This window comes from Cololabis saira, chromosome 24, assembly GCF_033807715.1.
Source record: "Cololabis saira isolate AMF1-May2022 chromosome 24, fColSai1.1, whole genome shotgun sequence".
Taxonomy (NCBI): Eukaryota; Metazoa; Chordata; class Actinopteri; order Beloniformes; family Belonidae; genus Cololabis; species Cololabis saira.
Window position 1 is genome coordinate 20,459,147 of NC_084610.1, and position 13,164 is coordinate 20,472,310.

General features: G+C 38.5%; 1 protein-coding gene across 1 annotated transcript; it reads right to left on the minus strand.

The window, feature by feature from the left end:
- Positions 1 to 4,412: 4,412 nt before the first annotated feature.
- On the minus strand, positions 4,413 to 11,374 carry LOC133425026 (dynein light chain Tctex-type 3-like). Its single transcript, XM_061715675.1, has 5 exons — positions 11,202 to 11,374; positions 10,968 to 11,009; positions 9,300 to 9,423; positions 9,148 to 9,225; positions 4,413 to 4,588 (listed from the first exon to the last, which is right to left on the minus strand). Exons 1-5 carry the CDS (start codon positions 11,226 to 11,228, stop codon positions 4,518 to 4,520), a joined length of 342 nt encoding a protein of 113 aa, XP_061571659.1. The 5' UTR covers positions 11,229 to 11,374; the 3' UTR covers positions 4,413 to 4,517.
- Positions 11,375 to 13,164: the final 1,790 nt, after the last annotated feature.

Genomic DNA, 13,164 nt, shown 5'->3' on the forward strand with positions numbered 1-13,164 from the left:
TTCTGCTGTTGCACTTCAGTCATTAAAGGAAATAAAAACAGCACGCATCTTCTGGCTTTTCTCCGCCTCCATCATCTCCATGACGACGGGCCGGCGGGCGATGTGCAGCCTTCTCTCCGTTATTCCTCAGAATGATCAATTAAACCCCCCACTGATCACAGCGAGGGTCCCAGAGCCCGGCGGCCCCCGCCGTGATTCATAACACCAGTTTCATGGGTTATATATGGGTCAATTAGGGTTGCCACCTTTCAGAAATAGAAATAAAGGACGCCCCGATTTCAGCAGCACAGGCGCCAAAAAAAGCCCCAAAACTTTTAAACTGCATAAAAATCTGTTTATTTTATATGAAAAAAACAAAACGCTTTGATTTAAAGTTTAAAGTGCTTTAATAGCACTGAACTTGCATGACTGTATAGACAGCCAACCATACTAGCAACTGAAATAGCCTCTTTTACTACGTATGTCCACATCAGCCCAGATGTAGAATATAGCTACAGGTGAAGAATATGGTGTAAAAGTTAATTTGGTGTAAAAGTGGTGTATACGTTAATTTAGTTCAATAATTCAACTAGAACATGGTGTAAAAGTTCATTTATTTCAATAATTCAACTAGAATATGGTGTAAAAGTTAATTTATTTCAATAATTCAACTAGAAAATGGTGTAAAAGTTCATTTATTTCAATAATTCAACTAGAAAATGGTGTAAAAGTTCATTTATTTCAATAATTCAACTAGAAAATGGTGTAAAGGTTAATTTATTTCAATAATTCAACTAGAATATGGTGTCAAAGTTCATTTATTTCAATAATTCAACTAGAAAATGGTGTAAAAGTTCATTTATTTCAATAATTCAACTACAACATGGTGTAAAAGTTCATTTATTTCAATAATTCAACTAGAATATGGTGTAAAGGTTAATTTATTTCAATAATTCAACTAGAATATGGTGTCAAAGTTCATTTATTTCAATAATTCAACTAGAATATGGTGTAAAAGTTCATTTATTTCAATAATTCAACTAGAATATGGTGTAAAGGTTAATTTATTTCAATAATTCAACTAGAATATGGTGTAAAAGTTCATTTACACAATCAAAGACTTTGCTGGCCTTAATGTTTCCTGTGTTTTATTTTGTTCATTATTGTTAAATTTAGTGTTGATGTGTGTGTGACAGACGTGTGTATGGGGCGTTAATGAAAATACGGGACAAATTGCGGCCCGTATTAGTTCAATACGGGACGCAACATTTTTTTCTCAAATAAAGGACAATTCCGTATTTTACGGGACGGGTGGCAACCCTAGGGTCAATGACGAATAAGGATTTTCAACAGGTCAATTTTAAAATAATAAAAGAAGAATATCTATTGCAGTAGTTCAAACATTAAGAATGTTGTGTACACATAAATTCATATAAAAATTTCTAAATTAAGTGATTTCAGTGTTTTTTGTCGAGATGAATTGGCACTAGCCTTAAAAAAAGTCATGTGGTGCAACCATGATTCATATTAAAATTAATTTCCTTAACATCTTCACATCTTTTTTGACAAGTTTTCAGTATTATACAAAAATGGTTGTTTTTTTAATGGTCACGCCACATGATATTTCATAAAATGGACGTCATCAGTCAAACTTTGTTTGTATATTATGATGGAAATATAAATACAAATGTGTTGGAATCTTATACAGGACTACAAGATACTTTGGAAATCATGCCAGATAGAAGAAGATTGATTTAAATACATTTAGTCATTTCAAAAAAGGTTTTCAAAACAAGAGTCATGGTCGGAAAGGACACACCACATGACATTTTGATGCTTAAAACAACAACAAAATCCCAAATAACTAGTATTTTTTGTAAAATTCAAGTGAGTCCATATGTGGGACAGGTAGGTCATATATACAGGGGCGAAAATCCCGGGGGGGACAGGGGGGACAAGTCCCCCCCATTAGTAAAGCTGTCCCCCCCTAGAATAATTTGAGACAGAATTAATAATTTGGGAACAATGCAGTAGTATTTAGTAGTGATGCACCAAAATGAAAATTTGTGGCCAAAACCGAAATTAATAATAAACAGTAAAATCCCATTACACTTAAAACAAGAGTCATCACCAGAAAAATAACTTATTTGACAATTTTCACCTGTTTCAAGTAAATTTTCACTTGAAATAATTAGAAAAATCTGCCAGTGCGACAAGATTTATCTTATAAGCAAAACAATCTTGTTCCACTGGCAGATTTTTCTACTTATTTCAAGTGAAAATGTACTTGAAACAGGTGAAAATTGTTGTTTTTTTCCAGTGATGAGTCTTGTTTTAAGTGTAATGAGATTATTTTTAACTAAAAATGAGACATTTTAACTAGAAATAAGACAAATATTCTTGTTAAGATTTTGGGTTTTTGCAGTGTATTATGTCAGATGTGCTGTATTATTGCCACCTTCCACCTAATACCATTGTTTTGTATTGCTCTAAGAAAGGTCTTCTGCCTGTTTGCGAGATAGAGTTGAAAATGTCAAAATGCTGTATTAAAGGAAGGCTAAAACTTTTATTCCTTGTCCCCCACTGGATTTATTCTCTAAAATGTTACTGTTTATTGTCCCCCCCAACTATGAAACGGGATTTTCACCCCTGCATATATATATATGGTATTTTTTTTATCCATTTAAACCTTTTTTGAATTGAAAAAAAATCTGTTTTTCAGAACATATAGGCGTCACGTCATTGACCCAGATGTAACTTCTTTCAGTGGTTCTTTTTGCTCGTGTGACCCAGTTTAATTATTTCATAATGGACATTTAAATCAGTTTGTTCTGAGGAGAGATAAAGAAGTAATGCTGGTGAGTCTGTGACTAACGGAGCGGGAGAGGACGCTGCCCTCCCTTTCCTCTCGTTCACGGACGCAGCTGAAAACATCTCCAGCTCCAAGGTCGAGCTTTCACAAGCTCACAAAGAGCGGACGACGCTCCCACGCGTCACGCTGCGCAGCACAACCATGAAATGAAAAAACTATTAACCAGAAGCTGCATTTACACCCGAGCAGCACGTGACGGCTCCTCTCAGTCCTGGTCTCATCTGGAGCAGCTACGTTTAACACTGAGGCAAAATTACTTACTTACTGAATGGAAGAAGCCAAAATGATCAATAAATACAATAAAGGGGGCAACACTAAGTACCGCCATGATCCAACATCAGTGGATGTTTCCTCCTGCAGTAGTGATGGGGATCAGGTCATCAGGTGATCGGCTCATAAGGTGATCAATGGTGGTGATCGGGTCATCAGGTGATCAATAGTGGTGATCAGGTCATCAATGGTGGTGATCGGGTCGTCAATGGTGGTGATCGGGTCATCAATAATAATGATGGCGTCATCAATAATAATGATCAGGGTCACCAATAATAATGATAGGGTCAATAATAATGATCATCAATAATAATGATCAGGGTCATCAATAATAATGATCAGGGTCATCAATAATAATGATCAGGGTCATCAATAATAATGATGAGGGTCATCAATAATAATGATGAGGGTCATCAATAATAATGATCAGGGTCATCAATAATAATGATCAGGGTCATCAATAATAATGATCAGGGTCATCAATAATAATGATCAGGGTCATCAATAATAATGATCAGGGTCATCAATAATAATGATGAGGGTCATCAATAATAATGATCAGGGTCATCAATAATAATGATGGGGTCATCAATAATAATGATCACGGTCATCAATAATAATGATGAGGGTAATCAATAATAATGATGAGGGTCATCAATAATAATGATGAGGGTCATCAATAATAATGATCAGGGTCATCAATAATTCAATTAAATTTTATTTATATAGCATAATGATCAGGGTCATCAATAATAATGATCAGGGTCATCAATAATAATGATCAGGGTCATCAATAATAATGAACAGGGTCATCAATAATAATGAACAGGGTCATCAATAATAATGAACAGGGTCATCAATAATTCAATTACATTTTATTTATATAGCATAATGATCAGGGTCATCAATAATAATGATCAGGGTCATCAATAATAATGAACAGGGTCATCAATAATAATGAACAGGGTCATCAATAATAATGAACAGGGTCATCAATAATTCAATTAAATTTTATTTATATAGCATAATGATGGGGTCATCAATAATAATGATCAGGTCATCAATAATTCAATTACATTTTATTTATATAGCATAATGATGGGGTCATCAATAATAATGATCAGGTCATGGCTGGAGGAAGGACAGGTGAAACAGGAAAAGCAACAACACCTGAGAGTTTATTGTCAATGGGGGGAGGAGGGGGGGGCTGGGGCGTTGCCATGACGACCGGACCAACATCAAGGAGGAAGGAGTTACTGGAAACTGCTGCTGCTGCGCCGAGCGGTGCGTGGACGCCCCCTGCTGGCCGGTGTGTGTGTGTGTGTGTGTGTGTGTGTGTGTGTGTGTGTGTGTGTGTGTGTGTGTGTGTGTGTGTGTGTGTGTGTTGGGGGCGGGGCTACACGGCCACGGCGAACACGCTGACCACGCAGTACATGGTCCGGTTCTCCCACCTGACGGTGCAGCTTCCTGCAGACGGAGCAGACGGAACATGAACTACCAGAAGAAGAAGAAGAAGAAGAAGAACCAGCGCCGTAGACACGTACACAGACGGGAGTCCCTTTACTACAGGTGTTTCAGCAGAGACGTTCAATAAACGAGACAGCCCACTACGGTTGTGTTTCCTGTATCTGTGTCACGTGACTGCCCCTCCCCTTTAGGAGACTAACAGCAGGTCCTGAGTCTATTGAGTCCTATGGGAAAAGTGAACGTGAGCACAGATTATTACCAATTCCTTCGCCCCATAGTAGCCTAAGTAAATATGGGACCCATTTTTCAAAAGCCACAAACCTTCTGAACATTCTGACACCAAAATGGAAATTTTCAGACCGACAGATTAGGAGAAAATGAACTTTGTTTGAGACAAAGTTTGTAACTAAAATAAAACTTGCTTCTTTGCTTAATAATACTGTTATTTTTATTATTTAAGTCTTTTTGGAAGAAAGTTGTACTGTATCTAGGGTTTTATGTTCCAAAACGATGTGGTGAGGGGCGACCACGCCCACTTAGGAGACAGGAAGTGTATACCATTTCAAACCATTGGCAGAAACGGTAATGCACTATCTTCTGTATAGAGCAGTGGTTCTTAACCTTGTTGGAGGCACCGAACCCCACCAGTTTCATATGCTCATTCACCGAACCCTTCTTTAGTAAAAAATAAAATATGATTTTTTTTTACTGGTGCACGAAATGAATTGTGCATTAACATCACCTTGTTCAAATAACAAATCAGATCAGATAAGCAACTTCCTACAATGCTGTGAGGATCGGTTTGTTGATGGGTACGAATCCAAGAGCGGGCAGAGTGGCCTTTTCGTCGAATCTGGCTCTCTTCACCTTGAATTCAGCAAGCGTTGTGTTCTTGTATTCCCCATCTCCATGCAGTTTTTGAAGTGTTCCTTCAGTTTTGAAGGTGCAAGACTAGAGTTGCTCAACTTGGCATTGCAAATCATGCAGATGGGACGCTGACTCCTGTCACGTTCCGTGATACATGTAAATCCATGTTTTATATATTCGTCCGACCACTTTCTTTTTTTGCCCGACATAGTTAGCATGGATTAAAATATTCCGTAAGAAATCACACGACAACCCGACAGTCACACGTTGTGGCGGTTGGAGGTGGACGTGGGGTCGGCGTCACTAACCGTAACCCAACATCACACCGTTCCGGTGTGTGGTCCCGACTGAGAAGGAGGTCTCACTCTGCTGCTTATCCAGCGCTCTCAAAGCGGACCGGTAGGGAGTCTCACTCAGACACATATACAGCCCTCTCTAAGCGGTCTGAGAGGGAGGTCTCACTCTGCTGCATAAACCAGCAACCTCAAAGGGGACCGGTAGGAAATCCCAGAGCAGGACGCTTTCAATGACTGTGCCCACTTACTGCAGACTAGACTGAGGGGTGGACCTCTGGGGCGGAGGCTCCACCGAACCCCTGAGACCGACTCACCGAACCCCTAGGGTTCGATCGAACCCAGGTTAAGAACCACTGGTATAGAGTATCTTTGGTTTCAGTCATATGGGCGTGGTTTGACTGTACGCAGCAGTGCACGCTTCAGCAAGCGCTTGACACGCGCTTTTCATATGTGGCTATATGCCTATATAAAGGATTTGAAACTGTCTTTCCTCTGCTAACTTAAGGTGAATTATTAATATATCCTGATGGGAGTCGTTTGTGTAATTATTGCACAAACTTCTTTCTATTAAAATGCATACAATATGATAGGTGGAGGGGACACATTTGAGAAAGAGAACACAGCTGATCATTATAGTCTAATTTTAGTCTGCATGTACTATTATTATTATTATTATTATTATTATTATTATTATTATGCATCCGTTTGCCCAATTAATACATGCAGTAACCTACAGTTGTCATTGCTGTACATTATTATTATTATTAAGTCTTACTCTAATACATTTTATAATATTGGGCGAAATATATACTATAATGTAACCATACTACAATTATAGTACATGCATTGATGTATTTGATGAGTTTTTTTTGTTTTGTTTGTTGCACCAATATGCCCATTTAAAGTTTAAATACCAGCTATAGAGATGAAATTAACGTAAATTATGAATTACAATGACTATCAAACAATTAGTTTGGGTGACACTACAACGTAGTATGGTGTCTACCGCAGGTTTAACCTTTGTGTTAAGAAAACCTTTTATAAATAAAACAACTTTTCATGTTAGGGACTCGCTAGCATGTTGCTGACGCTTCACGGCTAACAACGAGAACGCGCATCAGACAGTGTGTGACGTGGGACGTAACTCCGCCCTCTGACTGAAACACCTGTAGTAAAGGGACTCCCGTACACAGACGCCTCAGCGACCGCTGGGGCGTGAGAAATACGGCCGCCATCTTGGACCGGTCATCCTACCCATACGACAGCATAAGACAGAACAGTAGATGCCAGAACACTGGGCCGAGTACTCCTGTACAAATCAACGAACAATTGGGACCAGGGATCCTGGGATTACTTTTTTAAGTAAGATTCTACATTATTATTGGTTGTATTTTGTGAATAGAATATATTTATGTTCGTTTTCTGTTTTCCAGTTTGGGGAATACATTGAAGGAACAAAGTTTGGCATCGACAACCACTTTTCCATCTTGTTGTCATTGGTTGTGTCAGTGTTTTGTAAAGATAAGGCTACACCACATTCCCAAACTCACCTCTCTTGACCTGCAGAAAGGGAGCATGAGAAAGAAGCTCTGTATGTATGTATGTATGTATGTATGTATGTATGTATGTATGTATGTATGTATGTATGTATGTATGTATGTATGTATGTATGTATGTATGTATGTATGTATGTATGTATGTATGTATGTATGTATGTATGTATGTATGTATGTATGTATGTATGTATGTATGTATGTATGTATGTATGTATGTATGTATGTATGTATGTATGTTAGGGGTGTAACGGTACATGTATTTGTATTGAACCGTTCGGTATAGCGTGTTCGGTTCGGAACGGAGGCGTACCGAACGAGTTTCCACACGGACATATTAAATAGAGGACCGCACGTTGTGGAGCAGAGTGCTGCTGCAGCTGCAGCAGGCAGTTGCGCTCACACCGAGAAACAACAAGCAACAGTTGTAGCCGACGTCATGGCTAATGCCGCTAGTATTGGCAATAACCCGTGCTTATTAATCACAAAACACAGGTTAAACATCATGACCAAATCCGCTCCGACCCGGTGTATCAGCATCAGCGCAGACAGACTGCAGCTTCGCCTGAATTATGGTTCCGCGTTAAATCGACGGCGTAGGGTCGCGGTGCGGTGTGCGTCGCCGCGTACCCTACGCTGTCGGTTCTGCGTTGTGTGACGCGGAACCATAAATCAGCCACCTGGAGCAAAGGCTCGCTGGGTTGATGTTGATCCGCGGACCAAACTTGTTAAGGAGCATCAAACTCACTCTTATCTACGCGGAAATAAAGCTAAAATATAAAGAAGGCGTCCCAAAGTGTGATCTATGGTGAAATAGGAAAATTAAGATGTGTAAGCTATATGTGTAGGCTGTTCCCACTGTTCCCTTCAGTTCTGCAGCGCAGCTTGAAACCCCGCCCACCTCCGCCCCGCTGCAGGCACTGATGCTTTCAGTGTGAATGCACCAAGCGGCGAGATGCTGGCGTTGGGACGCCCGTGACGCTTTCAGTGTGAACGCAGGGTTATAAATGTTATTTAATCTGAGCAACAACTTTAATCTGTTTAGTGTTGCATTTGTTCAATTTTGCACATTTGATGTAGAAAAGATTTGTTTTTAAGATTTTGTTGTTTATAAGTCTGAGCCTTATAAATGTTATTTAATCTGAGCAACAACTTTAAACTGTTCAGTGTTGCAACTGTTCAATTTTGCACATCAGGGAGATATTTTTTTTTAAGTCTGAGCCAATGTTATTTTGTGTGTGTGTGTAATAAACAACTAGCACGTTTATATTTTGCATTTTGTTTTCTTACTGTACCGAAAATGAACCGAACCGTGACCTCCAAACCGAGGTACGTACCGAACCAAGATTTTTGTGTACCGTTACACCCCTAATGTATGTATGTATGTATGTGTGTGTGTTATGGCATGCCGTTCAGGAAATTAATCTTTTTTTCAATTAATCTTGTTCTTTCATTCCATATATTCAAAGATTAATTTACTGAACGGCATGCGAGAGAGAGAAAGAGATGTATATGTGTATATGTTTATAGATTTAGATATTTGGAGATGTTTATGGATATACATAGATATATGTTTATTATTGTTTCTTCATGTTATTAAAATAGCTGAGTTTTACACAATCTGCTTCTGCTTCCCTATCATATTTTTACATGTATGTGTATTATCAGTTTTGTATTCTGCGAGTTATGACTGATTAAATGCGCCAGCCAGACAGAAGACACTGAGTGGAGCGGGTGACCGGACCAAGATGTCCCCACGGCTCGTCAGCACCGATAGGCAGCGGCGGTCGATGAGGCGTCCATGTACATATGTCTATGCCCCCCCCAACCCTTGGCCACCTACCGTCCGAGGTCGTGTCCCAGTAGGAGGAGTTAGCCGTGTGGAGGCCGGCGCCCGTCTTCTGCATCACCGCACACGTCACTGTTCAGACAAAACTTGGTTACACGGTTCTCACAACCCCCCGGAGGCTCGTTTCCGTGGAAACGGGTTCTCACCGATGAACTTGTAGGGCTTCCCCTGCTTCACCAGCTGGGTGAGGCAGCGCTCCACGATGCCGGCGGTCCACTTGTTCACCAGGTTCTGGCTGTAGTCGTCGGTGCCGACCACGCCCTCGATGCACTGGGACACAAAGTGTAGGTTTTTTTAATCCATCCAAATTAAAGTAACAACCTCGTTCATTTCCCTGCAATGCCCAAGTTTCCCCAATACATGGCGCACTCAAACACATTGAGTGCGTTTACATGGGAAGCTTAATTCCTCTTTAATTCAGAATTAAAATTAAATCCGATTTAAAATGAGTAAAAATGACCATGTAAACACCTAATTCCCAATGAAAATGGCCATTCCAAATTAAACTTAATTCCAAAGTAAGTGGCTGGTTTATTCAGATTTTAAATCTGAATAGAATAATTCAGCGATCATGTTTACACTCATTCCACTTTAAATTAATTCCGGTCTTTCTTTCTGCTCGTTCCATCGCCCGTCTGTCTCCATGACGCTTATATTCCGCGCTGGGCTTGTTTTCCAAACAAAGTTTCAAGATGCAGCACGCAGTAAACGCTGGTCAAGAGCAGAGAACATTTATTTAATAAATAGCTTGGAGGACCTGGAAATATTTAAAAGAACAGATGGAAACAGGAAACATAAAAATTGTGAGCTTTTCAAAGTTGTAGCGGCTAAATTAGTTTTTATTCCGGTAGACGTAACTTCCGGTCCGCCTCCCTATCCAATCAGAACCTTCCCAATCCCCAGCACTTAAGAGGAATTGGAGAAAGCCGATCAAATGTGTTTTCCATATAAACCTCAATTCAGAATTACTATTTCCATGTAAACTCGAAGGAAAGTAGTTTAATTCGGAATTATTTAATTTGGAATAATTCTTTTTTTTTTTAATCCATCCATGATTTTTCGGGGTTTAACACAATTGAGCTTGAGTATTTCGTTGAGTAATAATATGTTTTTTGATTCCATTCCTTTTTTAATAAATGTTGATTCCTTTAACTTTGTACCTTCGATTGAAACTTATTAAAAACAGAAGTAATCTCCAAGTTTGATAATCACAGCGCGTAGGCTATGCTGTTTTAATCTATTTACATTTTCTTCCCTCCAGTATTGTACAAAATAGTGTGTAAATGTCATATCTTGCATATTACTTGAGACAAACGTATTAACTGATAAGGGCTATTTTGCATATTTGAAAGACAGTCCTCCTTGTAGGCCTTGTACATTTATTTGCGTGTTCTTACTGTGCTATGAGGTTTGCACACACTACATGCGATGCTTTATCTTTTTATGCTTTAATCGATCCCACGCACACAAACCCGGTACCACAGCAGGTCTGCGCCCCCGTGTGGTCAGACGTGGTACTGCGACGGAGTGGCTGAAAAACATTTTCACTCTTTCCTCCTTTTTTTTTTATTAATGACACTGATAGCTTTCTTAGAATACATGTTTAACATTTTGTCTGATTTAAGTCAATTTTTATTTTTCTAAATTAATAATTCCGTCTTTTTCTAAGCTATTCTTCCTCATTTTTTTGAGGTTAAATCCAGATTTTTTTTTCTAAAGCACCTTTTTGAACTCATCAGGTTACAAACAGCTTTACATTGTTCAAGTCAGTTCAGACTGATGAAAAAGAGAGGTTTAAAGATTAAAATAGTTACCTCTTTAACGATGCTTTCAGCTTCTTCCGAGTTGAACGAGCCCTGAAAGTGAAAATTACAGGGAGAAAACACAGCAGTTTTATTATAAGACTACTGACACTTGGAGGTTATAGAAGCCTGGGTGATTACAGGTCCGGTTTCTGATCATTTCAGACAGAAAACAAGACTTAAATCAGGCTGTAACGCGGTGCGGAGCCAGCTGACTGGCTGTTAAATCAGCCTTTATTCCCGCACCTCGGCGCCACTGTGGAAGTCCTCCATCCCGGTCCTTGGTGGAGCTGCAGCCGCGGATCTTCCTCCTTCACGGGACCGAACCAGCAGCTTTAACCCGTTTGTTTCGAGGAAAAAGGGCAGAAATCAAACCTCAGGGCGGGTCACCGGCCGGAGCTTCCTGCGAGCTGTCAACAGTCAACGACACCCGGAGGAAGAGCCGGGGCCGGGGCCGGGGCCGGGGCCGCTGCTGCAGCCTGCTGGTCCACCAGAGAAACTAACAGGAACAATAAATGATGCATGTTTCTTTCTTCTTTATTGAACACAATACAACTACTAAAACAAACAAAAAAAAAGAAATTACGAGAATAAAGTCGTAAAATTACGAGAATAAAGTCGTAATATTTTGAGAATAAAGTCGTAATATTGCGAGAATAAAGTCGTAATATTAAATATATTATAAATATATAATTATAAATTCACAAGATGCTCAATATTCCTCATTTTTACACAGGGAAAAGAGTTCTCATAAATTATATTCTCATAATATTACGACTTTATTCTCATAATGTTATGACTTTATTCTCGTAATGTTACGACTTTATGCTCGTAATATTACGACTTTATTCTCAAAATATTACGACTTTATTCTCGTAATATTACGACTTTATTCTCGTAATATTACGACTTTATTCTCAAAATATTACGACTCTATTCTCATATTACGACTTTATTCTCATAATACGACTTTATTCTATTACGACTTTATTCTCGCAACATTATGACTTTATTCTCGTAATTTTACGACTTTATTCTCATTATATTATGACTTTATTCTCATTATATTATGACTTTATTCTCGTAATTTCCAATTTTTTTTTTCTTAGTTTGGCCCTAATACTCCGTCGTACGGAAGAGTATTTAGGCCAGGCAGGAGAAAAATAAAAATAATATTTTAGAGGAGGAAGATTTCTTTTTATTATGCACTTCGGTAAAAAAAGTAGAAATGTCAAGAAAGAAGTCAAAATGTCGAGAAAAAAGTCGAAATCTCGAGAAAAAAGTCGAAATGTTGAGATTAATGTTGAGTACAATTTCGGGAAAGAAGTCGAAATGTTGAGAATAATGTCGAAATGTTGAGATTAATGTTGAAGTACAATTTCGAGAAAAAAGTCGAAATGTATTTCAACTTTATTCTCAAAATTCTAACTTTATTCACGAAATGTCGACTTTATACACGAAATTTCGACTTTATTACTGAAATTGTATTTCAACATTAATGTCGACATTTCGACTTTTTTCTCGAAATTGTATTTCAACATTATTCTCGACATTTCGACTTTTTTCTCGAAATTTCGACTTTATTCTCGGTAGGTGGCAGGTGTGCTGGGTGCAGGTGAGCACACAGTTTCTTGACCGTCTTAACTTTGGTGTCACATTGTTGCAGTTTTGGTCTTGCAGCTTTACTGGTTTCATGCAAGTTATAGCTTTATAAGTGCATGTAGTTTGCTGTACAGAAAGGGGCTTGTGTGAACAAATAAATACCTTCTTTGAGCATCACAGAGGATGTTTATGGACAATCATTCACAGGAGACGCGTCACCTGTTAACCGTAAATCAGCGCCCTCAGTGACTTGGAGGTTTTTTCTTGTTTGTTTGGGTCAAATCAAGTCAAGACATTATTAATTTAGATTTATCCGTTTATTTATTGTCGCCCATCATTTATAAAAGTGGTCTCTTTTCCATGTTTCTTTGTTGCTTTTTATATTAAAAAAAAGTTTGTATATGTTTTAGAAGTTTGAGCGTCATTTATGTGGCATTGTTTTTATAAATCTCTTTACAGCTTTAATTTCTTACTAATTTATCTGGAAAAATGGAAAAATGGAAAAATGAATAAAAAATAGTCCTCTCACATCCAGTCATCTGATGACACTGGAAGGAAAAGTAGATACAAATCAGAATAAAAAATGAATAAACAAAACATTAAAAAA